Here is a 20,328-nt window from a genome sequence, read left to right as displayed (position 1 = left end):
TGTTAGTCCTGTCTCTCTCTACCTGAGGCAGACAATTCTCTCACAATAATTCATGAGCTACGTAAAAATACATGAGAGTTATTTCTATAGTATCAAGATTATGTTGGTACCCAGAATTGTTCAGAATAGGATCATTAGGCCGCTTGTCCCTAAAAGCTGCTGTTATGGTTAAAAATAGAAGTTATACATCTTTGACCATGAATGGCTAACTCCACAGATCTAAAAAAGGAGGCACGACTACCAATTTCTACACAAGACATACATAAGCAGGAAGGGGGAGAAAAGGCTAAACCCACAAAGATGACAGAGGGCACAACACAGAGCATCTTGTGAAGAAGTGGAAAACATACTTTTTCCCCAAATGTTTCACCTGACAAGACAATATCAGACTGGACTTTAACTGCAGATAATGCTTGGGTTTACAGTTAAAATTTTACACAGCCCTACATTTTGGATCATAAACCATACAGCATTTGCAGCAACAACAAAATTACTTTGCAGTTTCAACAAGACTGCAGTTTGCCATGTCACCTTCAAAGTAAAGGTATTGAATCTACTATTATTAAAAATCATGAGGAATTCAGATCTTGCTTTCAGGATATACTACCCAGCTGTAATACCCGTTCGATTGAGGCGAGACTTCTTGTATAGAGACAGCATCATTATTTCATGAATCACCAGTGACCTTTGGAAGATACTAGAAAAAAGCAGGCATGTTCATTCCCTTCCATTGATTTTCTAATTTTGAGTAAATTGGTTTAATCTGGGGAATGGTTATCTATTAGGAACAAAAATACCTAAACTGACTTTAGAAAACAGTATAAAGCTTTTGAACTGAAACAATGAATTTAGAAGGGAAACTTGAGGCAAAAATGTAGTAATGATATAAATCTTAAGTTGGGCATGATTCTGTGGCCAGCCACACAAGTATGAAAGAATTGGAATCTCTCTAAACTGAAAAGACAGATCTACAGGCCCAGACCTTAGTTTTACTGCACTATGTGTCTGGTTTACCCATTAAACACCTGCTGCTGGAAAAGCCTGCAGAAAAACTACTCACCTAAAAAGGGAAGATGGTATGGGCATCATGTTCATCTGGTTAAAATAATGGGCTGAATATTGAGAACATTGGACAGTCCTAAACCTAACGAACTTAGAAGACAAGTTCAGTATATCAGCACACACAAGAAACAGCCTGCAAGAAAAAAAACATGGTCTTCTCCAGGAATCAGAGAGCACATAGGGCTACGTAATCAAAGGAAATTGTGATTTACAGAGTAACTGTTTAGGTCATCATTGTATTGGTGCCCAGATCTCATATATTCTAATAATTAAACCTTTGTATTAACAGACCGGCTCTACTTTATTACCTTCTGAACATGAAATTATCATACCTAAGCTTTCTTTGCTATCAATTTATGGTCTCATAATGTTAATGATCTATAATAAACATAGATTTTTGTCACTATGGTAATTCACCTTAAAACCACATCCAGGCTACCTGTCCCTTTACTACTCCTTTTTTGTATTTTCATTTTTTGCCTATGCAGGTACCAAGTTAATTAGTCCATTAAGCACACTCAATAAAAAGAAAATTCTAGAAAAGGACTTAAAGCACCAAACTGTAACAATCTCATAGCAAGCTATATGCACAATTAGGTGTTGGGTTTTTTAGTTCCAAATGGTCAGTTGGTAACTCGAAGTTGATTTCCACTTATTCCTGAGATCTTTGCTCTCACCATCCAATACTAAATGTCTTGCGCAGAAATTATGAACTGGTAGATTTATAAATATTGATCAGAGCATATAACTTCTTATGCCCAAATAAGAAATAAACAAAACTCTTAAAAAAACCCTCAAAGCTGAAAATCTGAATCCCCAGCACTGCAATACTCTGAACCTCTTTTCACATCACAGAAGATTATTATAGGCACGAACATAAAAATGTTAGATTGGCGATAGGAAAATGTTCACTTACCTCACGATCCAACAGCACAGGTGACACCACTGTAACAATATCTCCCTTTTCTGGGTCAATATAGAACATATTTGGAGATGGTTTGGTAGGTGTCTGTTTGAGGATGTTATACCGCAGAAGAGCATTGTCTGTGCTAGAGTCATCAGCATCAAATGCTGTCATACGCATCACAGTTGTTCCTAAGGGAAAGGTGGACAGACAACAGAATGCAGTTAATAAGAACATGTAAAATTATGCCACCTTCACATGTGAGAACCAGGTGAGTACAATACATAATTACCTCACCAAGATCACTAAATAGTTTCACTTGATATTTAGTCTGTACTTGTATTTGTGTTATATGTACTTGCTACTGAGCCAACAACAAAGGGCTAGCATTTCTGGTTTGCAACAGACATATGACTCTAACATAAGTTCCCCATATTTGTATGCTTTGTTGCTATCCATATTAATTGCATTTCACTAAATGAACTACAGATGTATCGTCACTTTAAATTCTACAGGTAGAAAGTCTACAGGATATTTAAGATGAAGATGACAATGTTGAAATAAGAGAAAGGTCTCTATTTTCACTTTAAAGTCTTGCACAGATTCAGAATTTGTTGGACATTCTGTCAATAAGAAATTTTGCAAAGATTAAAGCCTACATTATTCTAATTTAAATTTGTACAAATTTATGGACTTACTGTACCAGCCTCACTCTTCTACATCACAGTTAATGCAGGGAGGACTGAGATGGTACCAATTCTCTACCTAGCTAGTGGAACACATACTCCTGCATCACAGGATCAAGTCTTTTCCTCTCCCTTAGACAGGCACACCAGAGGCTGACATAGCCTACCAAATTCTGTCACAGCATTCTTTTATTTGTTTTGTACAGTACGTTGAGAACCAAAGAAAAGAAGTAATTAGACACCTGGGCTGAACCATGCGATATTCACCCCTAGACTGTTACAATTTCTTAATCAGTTCATTTATAGGTATAAACATAAGCATTATTTAAAAAAAAAAAAATCTAACTAAAAGTAATATATCAACACACCAAAACGAAAGTATTTCTGGTAACATTGACCTGAAGAAAGAATAAAATCCTACCAAATAACAAAAAAGTCATGATCAAATCAACAAACTAGTTTCAATGGTGAATCCAAGTTAAGTAACAAATTAATGCAAAAGGTATTAGCAAATTTTATACAAATAAGGAATCTAGGAAGGTATCCATTCTTTGGCCTAAAAATCCCAACTGAAACAATTTATCAAATTCCATCAACTATACAATTTACATTTAAGTAGCTTAGCACTGAAACCATATTATCTGATGTGTGAACCACAATGTCATAGTCATAATTCTTTGTTAGAGATTAATTCTTGTGTGGTGGTTAACCCTTTCTTTCCCCCCATAGACTTTCAGAGGGCAAGTGTTATTTCAAATACAACATTTTCATTTCTTAACAGGTCTGTAAGACCATATGATCTGTTCTCAGTATCCACATAGCCTTTTGTGGCAAAATAACTACAAGTGATTAAAAATTTCTGGTACAGAGTAGGCCTCAGACATTATATTGGAAGTACCTGCAGAACAGAAATATATATCATTCATGTATAATGATAAACAGTGTCCTTATATTCTTTGTAAATGTCTTGAAGCACAGATCACTTAAAATCAAATAACAATGAAATATTGTGGTAAAAGTAAAAACAAACCCAGCTTCATTTATAGGCTGGCATAACAACCGCCTGGTTCCCTGTTAAACAAACACAACTGGCTTGTTTAGATATGTTTCTTTTTTTTTTCCTTTTGCTGTATTTCCCAGAGTACAAAGTATTGCCTCTTGTTGTAGTGACCTTGAATATAAGCTCTCAAAGGTTTTGCTTCGTTGCTACTGCAGGCAGAGTTACCCCCTTGAGAAAAATAACAGAGATCTGACTGCACGTTGGTTTTATTCACCAGTGATTAAAGGTCAGACAGCTCAAAAAGAAGCTTACCACTGGATACCATACCATGTTTTCCAATATTACAAGATGATCCTAGCCCTGATATTTTCCCCTACTTTGTTTGAGACTTCTTCAGATGAAAAAAGAAAAAAAAGCAGCTTTCTGTTTTGAAGAATGAAGATTCACCCTCTTTTCACAAGTACAACACTCTGTGCTATTTTTTAGATATTTATCGTGTTTCGAGAAGATTATTTATATTCATGTTAGAGAATATGTTTCACAAAGATCTCCTAAGTCACAAGACTTCAGTGAAATAAATAAAAATTAAGGCAAGTCTTCAAGGGATCTTAAAGAGTGCCCAAGCACAAGTGAAATTCAATGGATTTTCGTACATAACTCCTCCCTGAAAAATGCAATTTAATAAGATGTTATACTCAAGTACATTAGACTACATTTTAAATGAATATACAGTTGCTACCATTATTAATCTATTAAATGAGTTGATGCTCAGCAGATTTAGAAACTGATTAAAATATATACTCGGGTAGAAATCTTATTTATACAGTTGTCTTAGACAGTTCTACTGAAATATTTCTGATTATAAGGCTGTGGAAGGCACATGTAGATTTTAAGATCTGATGTACATCCCCAAATCTCAAGTTACTCTGGGATAAAACTGGCTTAATACAATGGCTGAATCTGAGTCTGATTTGCCAGCTGCAGTTCTTTAACCTTCCAACTCACTGGACATTATCTTGTTCTGTGCAATCATTCCTTTGGTGCATACAGATAAGAAATTCCAGCAACTCAGAAAAGCAGAATTTTATATTCATTTTGCATAGAGATGCTAGCTTGAGGAGGAAAGCTGTAGCGAATTAGATCCATTTGTTTCTATGTTGCTTTTCTCAAAAGTTTTGAGATACTGGTTTCTAGCTACCAAAGTGGCATTTACATTTAAGTAAAAGTTATTCTGTTCTCACAAGTTCATATAACAGGTGTAAAAATGCATATAAAATTTGGGGTTGTCTTTGGATGTCATTATGCATTACTACAGTCTATATGAGGTTGTACCTGTTTTCTGTTCATGAACATCAACACAGAAAACTACACCTCTTTAAACATCACCTATACGCTTGCATCGCTACAACCAGAGGAGCTGCTGAATACTGCGGCTGAAAACAAAAGGGAAGTCCTTGCACTGAGTTGAAAGTTGGTGCTAGGCTTCTGCAGGCATGTTGAGAATGTCTTGTCCTCAGAAACATATCCTTTATGCTCTTGTGCTCACAGGCAGGTTTGCAAACTAACGAGTTCAATGCTGTCCATTCATTTCAAAGCACAGTGGTACCTACTCTATATTCTAGTCCATTAAAACAAAACAAACAAAACCCCCCACATATACAAAAAGCTAGAATGGGCTAGTATTTGTGGTTGATGCCTCAAAAATCACAACAGCTTTAAATCAGCAGCTAAAACATATTCCAGGGACCTTTTTGAGCAGCCTGATAGCTACATTTCCAGGGAAGAATTTTCCTATCATAGTTGATGTGTTCACAGATAGAACATACATGACCATACATTTGGGATTGGACCTCCACAAAAGATAATGTTTACAGAGTTCTGTTTTCTAAAAATATAGTGACACAATTTTTTATTTTAAAAGGCACACAGCACACATCCTGTCCAAAAGAATTTAATTCAAGATGCACACTTCCTCAGTATTACTCCTTCATCATAAAGTTTTATTCTTCATAAAAGATTCATTTCCCCAGACCCATAAACTGACTATTTCTAATTCAGTGTCATTTTATAAATACTTCCATTCCTGGCATCAATCAAATGCAGCTGGCTTTCAAACCACAAAACAACAGCTTGCTACATTATCATGTTAAACAATATATATTAACTTATCAAGCTGAGAAAGAAACATCTGCAAAATCAGCAACTTTATAGTTCTGCCGACGATGTGCAGATACACATTGAGTCAGTCTCTCTCAGTTAGGGTATAGCTATGCCTTGGTGTATTTCAATATTCATGGTTTAGTTGTCACACCTTCTGGGCAGTTTCACTATTACCATAACCACTCAAAACCTCTACTCGCACCTCCCAGAGTTCCTCATTGATCAGACATATATCCCACTAGCCAAGTCATTGCTCCACAAGCTGCAGCTATCAATCTGTTGATTGCTCATTTGGCCTGTAAGTTAGCTTGGAAATATTGGCAAAAAACTCCCCTTAGGCATTAAGAAGTAAAACACAATGCTTGCACAATTTTGTGGTGATTGGAGCAGATGGTTTCTTGGGAAAAAGCTCTTTGGCATTTTGTTATTTACCTCTTAATAACCTTTCTATTTCCTTCATTCTTTCTTTCCTTTTTTTTTATTTTTTTGGTGCCTTTTTTTCTGTCAAGATGCCAAGAGAACATAAGGAACAGTTCAGCTGATGGATGAAATTACTACTAACCCCCTATCCCTTTTTTCTATTTATTATATTCAGCTGCCGGGTTTACAAAATGGACTGGAATGCAGTGGAAGTTAGGCCTATTTCTAGCTTGATTAAATGTGACCAAGTGTCTTAACCCTACAGCCTTAAAAGACTACTCTGAATTTGAATACCAACATTAAAATATTATCCAGTTTAAGGACTGAAGAGTTTTAACTTTATGAGAGCTACGGTGCTCAAAAACTTCACAGTGGAGTTTTCTGGTGTTATTTTCACTCTTTTTGTGGGTCTCCACTGTATATTCAGCACATTAAATGTTTTCTACATGTGCTACAGAAAGGCAAGGTTCTACTTTCTTAATTAACATGACTGGATTGCTGAGTTTTACTTCCACCTTCTTCACAAGTTCAGACGTACCTCCATACACTGATTATAATCAGTTTCACAATGGTATAATTTCAAGTAAAGCTATTTTAACCCAAGAAGGAAAACAAAGAATGGAAAAATGGGATGAAAAAGGAAGAAATCAAGAGGGTTACATATATGTCTAGAGCACATTACATTTATTGCTACAGAAAAAAAAGACACCAACTTTCAGAAAATGGAGCAAAGGAGAATACCCTCCTGACTACCATACTCATCATAACTAATTACATGTTTGACTGTCATTTTGTACTTTAAAGACAACAAGCACCAGGGAAGCAAAACAAATAGAAGAATAAAGGTCTATTATGGTTCCAATCAAGTGCATTTGAATTGCAACTACAGTTATTAACTTATGCGTGTTATTAAAAACTTGAAGGTCTTGCTCAATAGAGAAGACATTTAGTAAGAATTAAGGAGTTCAGTCTTTTAGCATGTCTTACATTTGTATAGGGCAATAATTTTCTACCCTGCAGGACTTTTTCACATTGTCTATTTAGATGTCCGGCAAATTCAGGATACATGTATACTATAGAATGAGCCCAGGCCAACTGTATGAGTTTCAACAAGGCCAAGTGCCAAGTCTACACTTGGGTCACAACAACCCCATGCAAGGCTTGGGGACGAGTGGCTGGAAAGCTGCCCAGTGGAAAAGGACCTGGGAGTGCTGGTTGATAGCTGGATGAATATGAGCCAGCAGTGTGCCCAGGTGGCCAAGGAGGCCAACGGCATCCTGGCTTGTATCAGAAACAGTGTGCCCAGCAGGAGTAGGGAAGTGATTGTCCCCCTGTACTTGGCGCTGGTGAGGCCGCACCTCGAATCCTGTGTTCAGTTTTGGGCCCCTCACTACAAGAATGACATTGAGGTGCTGGAGCGTGTCCAGAGAAGGGCGACAAAGCTGGTGAGGGGTCTGGAGCACAAGTCTTATGAGGAGCAGTGGAGAGAGCTGGGGTTGTTTAGCCTGGAGAAGAGGAGGCTGAGGGGAGACCTTATTGCTCTCTACAACTACCTGAAAGGAGGTTGTAGAGAGGTGAGTGCTGGTCTCTTCTCCCAATTAACAAGTGGTAGGACAGGAGGAAACAGCCTCAAGTTGCGCCAGGGAAGGTTTAGATTGGATATTAGGAAAAACTGCTTCACTGAATTGGGTTGTCAGGCATTGGAACAGGCTGCCCAGTGTGGTGGTTGAGTTACCATCCCTGGAGGTTTTTAAAAGATGTGTGGATGAGGTGCTTAGGGAGATGGTTTAGTGGTGGACTTAGCAGGCTTAGGTTCAGTTGGACTTGATGATCTTAAAGGTCTTTTCCAATCTAAATGATTCTATGATTCTATGATTTTTAAACTAGAGTTTAGATGGCATCACTGATCAGTACAGTGGGCACACCAACATATTGTGGTCAGCAGGAGTGGAGAGATTCACTGGTGAGCTATCAATTATGGAATGAACAATAAACTTCTGTTGATACACAAAAGAAACTTCAGTAGAGACGAAGAACTGTTAAGAATTGCTACTATCTATAGAAAGTTAATGCAGCCAGAAAGCATATAAATTGAGTAAGAAATAACGGGACATTCCTAGCTGAACATTATGACAAAACAGGAAAGATGTATGGGCAGGTCAACATTTAGCAATACTATTATTTAACCTTTTTTCTCATGAGTAACACAGCTGTTTTAGTAGAATAAATTATTCACTGCTGGGAATTTTTGAGAATGAGTTATATACAGTACTGTTGCTAGCCATACTGTAGGGTAGAGAGTCACGTGACTGAAAACGATGTTAAGAACTTGCAAGTATCTGCTGCTCCAGGCGAGACGATATATGAAACGTCAGTAAATGAATTTACATTAGTTGAAGTTATGTGACATGGATGCCACTTTGGTATACTGTGCTTTGTCTCTAGTGCTATGAATGTTTCTTTCGTTACGGTAAAATTGTTGGGTGACAACACTGAAAATTGTTAGCCCCACCAAGGATTCCCAAATCACGCATATATTATCAGTACATACCAGATTATGAGACTTTGTGGTAGCAGATGAATACTGAAACTTTTGCCCTACTGTCTGCAGATACAAGAAATTATGAAGCAAATAAAAAAAGCATTATTTAATCCTTTTGTAATACTAAGATCCCCATCACAGATCTTCTGTTGTACAAAATATGAACCTCATGGTCCCCGATTGGCATAACTTACATTTTAGACACTGGGCAGTCTTCCCTCACAAAAAAAAATACTGCATGTAGTCTTTGCATTTGTCTGATAGACTACAGATAGCATGAAATAGGCAGTTCCATAAGGAGTAAAATCAATGAATTTTCATTTCCTATCTGGTATTGTCCAAAGGCTCATCTCCTGGATGGATAAGATGACATCTTATAGGAGCTAAAGTCAGTCATTCCCTTAGCAAGACCATTAATAGGATCTTTTTCTTCTCTCTTATTTTCATGAGATTTATATGGATTTAAGGTACTCCTTCAAACAACTTTATCCCTATGAGAAAATTAGTGGAAACTGAGTGATAAGTTCAGAAGTTTTGAGGGACTGACTGCCAGACAGACAGGTAGAAACACATGCAAATAGTTAGCTTATTCAGATGGATTCTTATTTTTATATGCCAGTTTCTTTTCATCATGTACCTATATTCAAACTCAAAAATAAAAACTATTCCCAAGCAGTCAGTCCATGAAGGGAAAGCAAGAGGCTGTTTCTCTATGCCAAGTGTACTACTTATTAAGCTTCTCCCTCACCTGAATGTATACAGGTATAAAAGTAACAACAGAAACCTTGATATGCAATGACATAGCTATTAAAGGCTTTTGTGTAAGAGGAACAGGGCTGGTTGGTGGAAATGTTCTCCTCTATTTCAGAGTACATGTCAAACTCCTCAACTTAAAAAAAGATATTAACTTTTCACATTTAAAAAATAAGAGGATTTAATATTTTAACACACGGGGTTCCTGAGAAAGAAAGGAAAGTGCTGTGATATGTTCCTGAACCAAGTTTATCCTTTCTTATATGTGAATCTAAACCTCCAGATAACAGGAACAAGGGAAATAAGAGAGGAGAGGAATAGTGACTGTTCTGCTGCTATTAGAAGCTCCTCACCAAATTATACCTACTACTACTCAGTCTTCCCCCCTAAACAGTTCCCCCAGTTCTATTCAACATTGTTGTTACTCCTTCAGGAAGCAAGCCTTCCTTGCTCAGACATGGGGAAGTCATCACAATTGTTCACTTACAGCCTCCTCAGATGAACTGGGAATTACAAATTCAATGAAAAAAGACTTAGAACAGTAGAGCGGTAGATGAAAAAATGATGTCCTTCCTCCAGATATGAAGAAGCTGCAGATATAAGCAAACCACCAAAGATTTCTACTTAACTAAGATTCTTCCTAAGTTCTGGATCCATAGTGAAAATGTTGCATACTCATGTCTGCTTCCCTTGTGACCAGTGACGTCTATTAAGAAAAGGCATGAATTACTTCTTGGATCATGACCATAAGCTATAAAAGTCCCACTGTTCTAATATTCTAACTGCCAATTCATAACATAATATTATATGTCAGATAACATAATTCATAAAGCAATATAACACATTCCCTTGAAGTAAATGGTTTAATGTAAATGATGATATGCATCGAACATCTCACAGCAGGCGAGTATGACAGAACAGTGATTTATGTGTGAAAGAATAGCTATTCAACATACAAAGAGTAAGAGTCAGCCCTAGGCACACTCAGAAAACAGAGGACCCACGTTCTCTTGCAGTTTAGTCTAGAAGTCAATCAGAAAAATCACAGAAAATAAAGACTAGATGAGACATTAAAACATCATTAAATTCACCCCCCCTAAAAGCAATGCAGGACCATTCTTGAAAAGATACAGAAGAATACTGGCTTCTTTTCTGAAAACTTCAAACAGAGAAATTTCCACAATTCCTATGTAACTTATCACCATGACAAGTGCATTTGGCAAACACCTGCCAGAAAGATAGCTCAAATCCTAAGAGGAGATAGGTCAATGCCTAAAATAGCCAGCTAAACTCTAAACCATCACTGCACCAGGGGAGATGGAGGATGCTAAGCTCTTTCCTCACCTTTTATAAAACTACCAGAGGTAAAAAGTCTGAGACTCAACACCTCTTGCCTAGAGTGATTTGCTCATGCACTTAGCCCTCTGATCAGAATTGTTTGACAGCTGAAACATTTTGTCAGAGATGCTTACAAGTCACATGATTCACCATGCCATTTTTCCCAGTTCCCATGTAAAACTGGAATTGACTGCAATCATTCAAATTTGATTTCAGACGCATACAAGCTGTTTAAATGCAGATGCAAACTTTATAGTCAAGAACAGCTAAGCAGAGAGCTTACTAAAAATACATATTCTGCACTTATCTCTGTTTTATAATCCAAATGTTTTCTTTTAGCTTTTCTTTAATAGTTTCCTATTCTTCTACTCTTCCCTGTTTATCTGGGTAGCATACTTCTGGCCAGAGCAATGCAAATTGCTAATAGACAGCAATTTTTAAAGTAATACAAATACATAAAACCTGATGTAAATTTCATATCCAGAAATACCCATGAGAAATTACCTTTTCAATGCGGCAGAAAGCTTCTCCTAAGCACCAAGACAGAAAATAAACCAGACAAAATTAGATTAATCATTTAACTTTCTCCCAAAAAAGAAGTTAATATCTGGTTTCTCCTAGCCTCTAAGCAGGGAGGCATTCTTAATCAAGATAAATGAAGAAAAGAAAATAGATGTTTCAGAGACTTCACTTAGGTTAGTAAAAAAGGATTGTCAATTATTTGCACTCTGAACTTCTGGGAGAGAAACGGCCATTTTTCATTTCAAAGCCACTTTCACCTTGTCTCCATCTAGCCCTGTCAAGAAGAGTTAGTATTCTGAGGAGTTAGTATAGGATCTTCTCTTGGCCCTTATTAAACAAAACATAGGTTATCACTGGGAACCTGGTTCACATTCAGCTATCCTTCAAGCCATGAAAGCCTCTGAATTTTGAGACCTAGCAGGACTTACTACCCCTTGGAGCCAGGTAAACATCCTACCCATATTCTAGCCCACAACTCTTTCACAGCACCAGTGTCCTTTGGAAAGGAAACTTGGGTGCACTGGTAGAAAAGCAGCAGCAGTGTATTTTAATAGGTCCACCAATATGGACTACTGGAGACCCTGGACTGTGAGGGCTTACCTTAGCTGAGAAAGAATCAAGGTAACAACTTCAGACTGCTATTTTATTTTTTTTTAAATGGAGAAATCCCATGCCAATAATAGCTCCAACATAAAGATGTTTGTCAGTCATATTTTCTTTTTAAGCTAAGACTGTCTGTAAGGCAGGAGTGAAACTAGTTAAATAAAATTCAGGGAAATGAAAGAGACCAGTGCCAAATGGACGTTTTAAATCAGTACTATATTAAAATCTAATAGCACTTCGAAAATAAAAAGGAAGTGAGAAGAATATTTTTCCTTTCATTCCAACAACAAATTATTTCAAAATGAAATAAAAAAAGCAATGTAATGTATTGACAATAAGCATCTAGGTTTTTAAAACACAGTAAAAATACAGTCTCTGTGGAATGGGTAATAAGAAACCCAATATACATACTCTGTGTGCATACCCTGCATTAGGGCTTGCTCAAGAACAACAACAAAAATGGAGAGATTTTTCTAAGAAGGTAATATTTTCACAGATTTCCATAGTCTTTTGATCAGGGCCACACTTCATAGATGGAAGATGTCATACTTTACCTACTTTGGGAAAGGAACTGACTGGCTTCTTAAAAATATCTTGTAAGAAAGGCAGCAATTATACTCCCCTGTCTCAGTGGGCTTTAATCAAAAACACGTCATTACTTTACAGAAACCACTTTAGACTATTCTTCTATGTCCAAGTAAGGTACACTGGCATCCTTCCTGATTAAAAGGTAATAATATTACGTTTTAATAAGATATCTCAGTGCAAGGTCAATTTTCCCTGATTGGAAATGCTTTTTGAGACAGTTGGCCAGAATTTCTGTTGATCTAAATCAGCCCAGCACTACTTAGGCAAAGATTTATACTAGGTGAGGCTATGGAATACAGGAACGACCTCGAAGGTCTATATTAGTTATACACAGTATTACATTGCCTTTATTCCCTTTTTTACCTTCCTAATTTCTCACTTCAGTATATGTGAAATGAAAGAGAAAAAGCAAAAGGACGATCTGTGCCTTTTTTGTGCCTCTTCTGTATTAGACCCTTTTCCTTGTTGCTACCAGAATCTTATACAAGTATCAATGTTTTTCACATGGATATAGGATAATGACAATACACCAACATACACTTCATCAGCAACTGCACCTTAGAAGTCCTCATCTTTAACCTTTGCCTCTTTAACTAATATGAACTGGTTGTGCATTAATCTCACGTTACAAAGTGGGGATGTAATTGAAACACCCACCCTTTGTTATCCATGATTCTGTCACTGTGATCCTCATCATCAACATCAATCCAAAATTAATCCATATAAACCAAGGGTGCTTCAATATTATAAAAGTAGTATGCATGAAAGAAGAATCAGACCTCATAATGAGGAGGTAAATCTTCTTACAGTGTTTCTAGCTTCATCTGTAGGAACCAGAGCACACACTAATTCTAATGTATCATTTCATCTTTGTATTGATTTCACAGTCAAGCCCTAGCCATTTGATCTATTAAACATCTGAAAGTTTTTATCTGAGGGATATGTGTTTTCGTCTTAATACAGGATCTTTTTAGGTGAGTTTTGTTTTTCTTTCCCCCCTGCCGCAAATGAACTACTGGATAAATTATTTGGTTTGTCTCCCAGTATCTGCTCTGTTGAAGTTATTAAAATTCATCCTGCCCAGACAGTATTTCATAATGAACTTCTTCACTCCTAGACCCAATGATTGAATTAGCCAACTATTCCCTGTTCCTCATCCAGAGAATTGCATTAAGTGCATTGCACTTTTCTAGATAAATCATATCAAAGATGCAGTAATTCCTGTTAAAACTACGAACAGAAGTGGAATATTTGCTTGTAAGGTTTCAAACTTAGTATTGAACAAATCCTTACAGAGGATCATAAGGCATGTCTTGAAAAGATATCCTTTCCCTTAAAAAGGATTCTTTCTTTCCCCATACATTCTTCTGAACCAAGTTCAATATCTTCCCCCAGTAAAGGAGTCCACAATGAGGAAGGATAAACACAACCAGTTTTTCCTGGAAACCTACACTTTAAATTGGTCAGCCTTTAAATCAAGTCCATAGCAACAACTCATTCCCTAATAGCATTCCATAATAGAAGACAGAATGTTTTTCAGCCATTTCCCCTTTTTGAGATTGAAATATTTGCATATAGAAATCTTTGCAGCCCTACTCAAAATCCTCTTTTTTGGTTAAATTTTATTTTAAAGCCACTGACAGCTGAATTTAAAAAATTATTCAGATGCTGAAAGAGTATGTGCTATGTTTTTAAAGCAGGTCTTTGAAACTATCTTATAAATCCCAGGTTTCAAAAACTCTACCCATATATGTAGCAAGAATACACTTTGGGGTGCGTGGTATATGTTTTTGGTAGGAGCCTTGATATTCTTTCCTGAATTAAGCCATTAATTAAGTCACTAAGTTCAGCAAGTTTGGGGTTTGCCAGTGTAATACATTTTGCTCAGTTACAACCATTTTAGGCTCAGATACGTAGTCTTTTAAGATTCTTACTAGTCACTGGAGAGGGAGTGGCAATTTTGGATGCATTTCATCCCATTCTAAGCTAAATATTTAAGAAAGGTGTGATGAAGCATCTTTAGAAGTGATTAATTCTGGAGGAAATCTAACTCAGAAAAGATATTGATCTCCCAAGTGCTTAAAACAGGTGACACCACTCCTATTAATTCTGCCCATCACTACAGACGTGGAAAACAGAGTTAGAATAAAACGATTCTCCTGTACTTTTGTTCTAGTATCACACACTCCAAAAGACTTTCCCACTTCATGACTACTTACAGGGAGTAAGCTGAAGGGAAAACACGCTTGTAGGAAGTGCATTAGAGGCCTGCCCCAGCTCTGAGCTGGACAGCTTTACAGTCTGCACTGACACTTGACCCTTGAAAAAGTGGAGGTCTGCAAGGATTAACAGCAGGCCATGATATCACTGTTCTTACTCCCTTAGAATTGATGCATCATGTTAAGAAAGGCCCTTAAGCAAGAAATCAAGTTATTTTAACTTTGTGTGTAATTGATTTAGTATTTAAAGGGCTACATTATGTCCCTGCAGAGAAAATATGGATATGGAAAAGGCTCTGTATGTCGTAAAACATCTAAATATTGACTGTGGAACTCCTTAATGTAAAATTAATAATTAAGCACAGAACAGTTCATGATTTATCACTGTCACCAATTGGATACTTAGATATCATATGGATTTGCAGAGCTGGGTGCAAATATAGTGACATTAAGTCACAGGCTTGTTCAAGTATATTTATACGTATGCACATATTCTTTCTTAGGCCCACAGAAAACAAGCATCATTCAGTTCTATATTGTGTCAAGAAGGAAGACCGAGAAACAGATTTTAGATGGTGACACACTTCTACCTTTCCACCAAGTACACAGTCCTCAACCTGAATATACTTAAAAGTCAAGTGGTTCACATCGCTTGCAGTGAACTGAATTCAGCTGCTTAAAACCTAATTCACTGAGCCCTTTTTCCTTAATGTCTTTCCACGATGTCTGGGCTAGCTGAGGAGAAAAATGGGTTTGTTCCTTCACTCTCCAAGCTGGCTGGCAGGGATCTAAATAAAGTCCAGAAGCTATAAACCATATCTGAAGAGTGCTGTTAAGCTCTCCTTTTGCCACGACTTTCATGGTTCCCTGGTTTTGAAGCTGAGCTTCTCATCTTACAGAGAACTTCACATGAACCTAGCAACACGGTCTTTGGTGTGGAGTTGGCTCAAGTGTGAGGCAGCTTGGAGTGCAAATGGATGAAGCTGTATCTGTCTTTGGCTATCCGTTTTGACTAATTTTTTCCTATTTTCCTGTATTGTGGTGCTATACATACCTGGCTGAGTCCTAAACTGTAGGAAGGCAGACTTATAGACTGCTTTTTGGGCTAACGGCCACCAGAAATGGGCATAGTGTTGTACAGCCAACTAGTTCAGTCACCTCTGAACTAGCTCTTGCACAAAGTAGATGATCATTTCCTGTCCCAAAACAAACTTCTGATTTCAGTTAGGACAACTTCTGTAGTCAAGGACACCAAATACATACTGGTATTTCAGTCTGATTGTATTCAATGGCACTTATGAGGTACATAAAAAATAACAACTGAGCTTTTAATTGCCTTTTTACTTTTCAAATTTAGGTCTTCAATGAAATACTGTCTCTTGGGGAGGTGGTTCTGGCCTGTGTAAAGGATGCACTGAATGGAGCCATAACAGGTGAATGTCCATTCCACCCATCTTTCCCTATTAGAAGCAAATGGAAAAGCAAATGGGACTTGGGAGCAGACAGAAGTGGCCCTGTCTCAGGTTCCCTGTTGACTTTTGCCGTTGCAATTTCCAGTGTTGAAAATGTCAATAGCAACATACCACCAAGCTTAAAGGCAATCTGTAAACATAACTTATCAAATATATGTATAAAGCTTCCTGAGTAGAGCCCTGGTGCAAGGTTTATGGAAGAATGACAATTCCAGGATACAATCTGTCAGAGTTTGAGTGGATTTCTTCCATGCAAAACTTCAGTTAGAAAAATCAAGTAAGAAATATTTTACTTTACACCCCTTGTGCTTCTGTGATTTATTAATTTGTTTTTCCACTAACTTATATGAAATCCTACTTTCTATGGATGTGAGCTGTAAATCTCCCTGCTAGTCAACAAAGTCAAGGTCAGTACTGAGTCATAGTTTTTGTCTCTGAGATGTCTGCTAATATCTTTCCGCGACACTACCATACACTTCACAATTGGATGATATCATCAGTACATTATTACACAAGATATTTATATAAACTCAAGGGAAGAGGACCACAGCATCCCTACTACAGCTATATTGTAAATTCCTTGACTTTTGGCAAGATCAGTAACTTCTGAAAAATCCCTAAACTTAACACCCGCTAAAGAAAAAAAAAAACACCAAGCAAACAACAAACTCAAAAACTTACCTACTTTGGTATCTTTAAATTATAATTATTTTATATCTGTTTATCTACAACAAAATACCTATGACAGTTATAAGTGAGTCACAATAATTTGTATCTATGGATTACGTGTCAAATTTGAAAAATTATAGCTTAAATCATACATTCATGACAGATCTTGAAAGTCTAAGAGGAGATAGGTATTCTAATGTAATGGTCCAATGTCAGATGAAGTTATTCTGTATTTTTATTACATTACCAGAAACATGCATTAGATAGCTGCAAACTCTTTTGTTCAGGGAATTCCCTTAGCTTTTTTTTCCAAATGTACTACTTCAAACAGAGAACAGTTTGTAATTTCGTTCACTTGCACGCCACTTATGAAATAACCCATTGATACTAATCCCAGCAGCATTCTGTTAAGCATATTGTACTTTCTATGCCTATAACAACCAAATCTGATAATGATCTTCTTTGCACTGAATACATCTGTTGACACAGTGCAAGTAAGAACTAAACCAAATGGATAATTTGCTAAAGCAAATAAAAGGCAGCATATTTTACAAGTTTCCCAGTTACACTGTAATGACACAGAATACCAATAAAGTTTAAAAAATAAAGAAAACAGTCGTGTAAACTTGTGCAAGCATTTACTTTTAAAACTATACTACTGGGGACAACATGGTTATGTTGTGAAAAGCACAGAAATGCAGGTGCTAATACCCCAGCTTTTTGCACGGTGCTAAGACTGTAATGTTCTCAAAGAAATTAAGCTCTGAAGATATCAGGCATGTGATTTCTTCTGTATATATTTTCTGAATACTTCAAACTTTCCCTAGTTAATAAAACTCCATCTATATTAAAATATACATAAACACTTGTCCCAAATAGAATATATTTAATACTACATGTTAAGACTTCATAGAGACACACTTATTTGTCTATATTGAATACCAGGGATATTTCCTGTCCTTGAAGTGATTGTTTCAAACTAAGTTTCACTTGAAACTTCTAGATGCATTCAGATCTCTTGTTAAAAAATCCCAGAAAGAAAAATCTCCTCTACTGTTCCATGTGGTTTTTGGTTTAACAAATAAACAACTTACGTATTACATTACTGCCTTCATAACATGCCATTCTCTCAGTTTCACATACCATGAAATACTGTAGTCTACTAACCAGTATTTTATTTGCTGGAATCAAACACAACAGCAAAAAATAAAATGGGAGTTTATAAACTTCCTTCAGTGAAAGTGGAGGCTCCCAGAAACAGGTCCTATGCAAACTGCACTGTAGGCTGACTTCCTTCCACTTAGTTCCAACTTTCTCAAGAATTGTTAAGTGTCTTTCAGACTTTCATTTCATGAAGCAAGCTGCTTTTTTTCATGAAAAATGACAATTACAAAATGGTTATTTTGATGGCAAGCGATAATGTTAGAGCATTTCTATCATTTACACTGATATTTTGCATATAAAGATAACATGAAGCAGTTGTTAGCTGAATAACTAAGCTGCCTATATCTGACTGGAATAGGTTCACCCTGGTGCCTGAAACACAGTCCAAGCCGAGATTCTTTTTCCCCCCACCCTTGGCTGGGAATCTCCTGCTGGTGCTGGAGCAGGAAATAAGATAGTTTTGCTAGAAGCAACTTTCACACCTGGGTTAGGTACCAAATAAAATGAAAAGTGCTGCCATTCTCTGCTTAGACTCTGTCCATAAATCAGTTCTTTCTTTTGCAAAATTAGCAGGTAGTAGAGGCTGCAGAAAAGCACCACTAAAGTTTTTATTCAAATTTAGCACTCTTAGCAGTAGTTCATAATATCATTCAGCTGCATCCCACTTGCAAAATGACCTAGTTATGCTAATTTCAGAGGGGTTTTATCACATTTACATGTAGAAAATAAATTGATAAATGCTCTGTTGGTGTATCAGTTATGGAATCTAATGTGTATACTACTTGAGCTCCACATATAGACACTTCCTTCTGCTTCAAACAATAACATTCCTGTGTACAGGAAAAAAGTTATATCATGAACAATTCCATGTAATGGAACATACTCTTACATTTTGTTTCAAAAATTGTTTTAAACTAATGCTTTTTTTGCCAATATGCCAAGGTCTGGGCACTGGATAAAAATGCCTCTGAGCTGTTCTGTGTAGGACATCATGAAGGCATCGCTTCATCAGGATTTGAATGGAAATGCTACAAAGTGGCACCGGTGTACCATAGTTGAAAAGCAATTAGCAAAAAGTAGTTAATTTTTTTTTTTTATTTTCTAGTTGTGTGCTTGTTTCTAAAGCAGTGAGATCTATGTGCATATCTACAAATCAGATTATAAATTAAGCATGCTACAGATGTTTATAAACCATAATTAAAATCAACCCAGTGACCCTCAATTAAACATTAACAAAGATTTATTCAAAACTGGCTCACCATTTATAAGACATTTATATAGAAACAGAGTATCAATGATGACTTTCAATTTTTCAGGCAAACTTTATAAAGTACTTTAATCTTTCCTTCTGTCCTAGTTACTGCATGTGGAGACACTGTGACAGTGGATATGTGGTAATTTCTTGCAAATTTTGACTTCTCAATATTGGAATGACACTATGAATAATAGTACAGGAGCATTACAGGCTCATAAAAGCAAATGAATGCTTTAAGAACTGACAGTACATGCATTCTTAAAGCTGGAATCTATTTAAATGTACTGCTCTGAAGCAAAGAGATATATTTTAATGTATGTACAATTGTAACTGCCTGTGTGTTTTTCTTTGACAGGATTTCATTTTGAATAGTACTATTTAAATAGGTAATGTAGCTAATTTTATATATTTTATACACATGCACATATATACTTAGTATAACATCTACACAATAGATGTATAGATACAGGAAAAAGTAATAAATAAATAGATTTTAATGAAGTTACTTTTAGTTTATATCAGTGCAAATCAGTTTCAAACTCAGGTTCTTTTCTTTGACATTTTTATCTGCTGAATTATCCACATTGATATGGCTTGACTCAAATAATACCAAAAGAACCCCTGATGAAATAAGAAGCTTAGCATCATCTCTTAGCTTCTGTAGCCAATGTCCTTCCCATATGCCCTGCTTCCTGTGCATCTCTAAGATGCTCAACAGCTAACTGATCCCATAAACTCCTACAGCCCTACAGAATAATGTGCCTACCCCAGTACTCATTCTTCTTACAAAGTGTAATATGCTTCCTTTTCAGTTTTTCATATTTCGGGCACTTATTTATTTAGTATTCTATCATCAATAACAGAAAATACAACTGCTGAGTGACAAAAAAAGCAGTTACAGAATTTGAAGGTACCACTGCAAGCTCTCCTTTCATGCTCTTTTGATGCGTGCCAATAGTGCTCTGGACAGG

General features: G+C 36.5%; 1 protein-coding gene across 2 annotated transcripts in view; it reads right to left on the bottom strand.

Annotated features, from left to right (window-relative positions):
• The window catches only part of CDH13 (cadherin 13), a 535,620-nt gene that overhangs the window by 176,394 nt on the left and 338,898 nt on the right, over positions 1-20,328 (bottom strand). For both annotated transcript variants that reach the window (XM_059824681.1, XM_059824680.1), the window contains exon 7: positions 1,979-2,157. In XM_059824681.1, coding sequence (XP_059680664.1) covers positions 1,979-2,157 — 179 coding nt within the window. The remainder of the gene's footprint in view (positions 1-1,978; positions 2,158-20,328) is intronic.

This window comes from Gavia stellata, chromosome 15 (assembly GCF_030936135.1).
Source record: "Gavia stellata isolate bGavSte3 chromosome 15, bGavSte3.hap2, whole genome shotgun sequence".
Taxonomy (NCBI): domain Eukaryota; kingdom Metazoa; phylum Chordata; class Aves; order Gaviiformes; family Gaviidae; genus Gavia; species Gavia stellata.
Note: the sequence above shows the minus strand (reverse complement) of the source record. Positions and strands in the feature narration are given on the sequence as shown.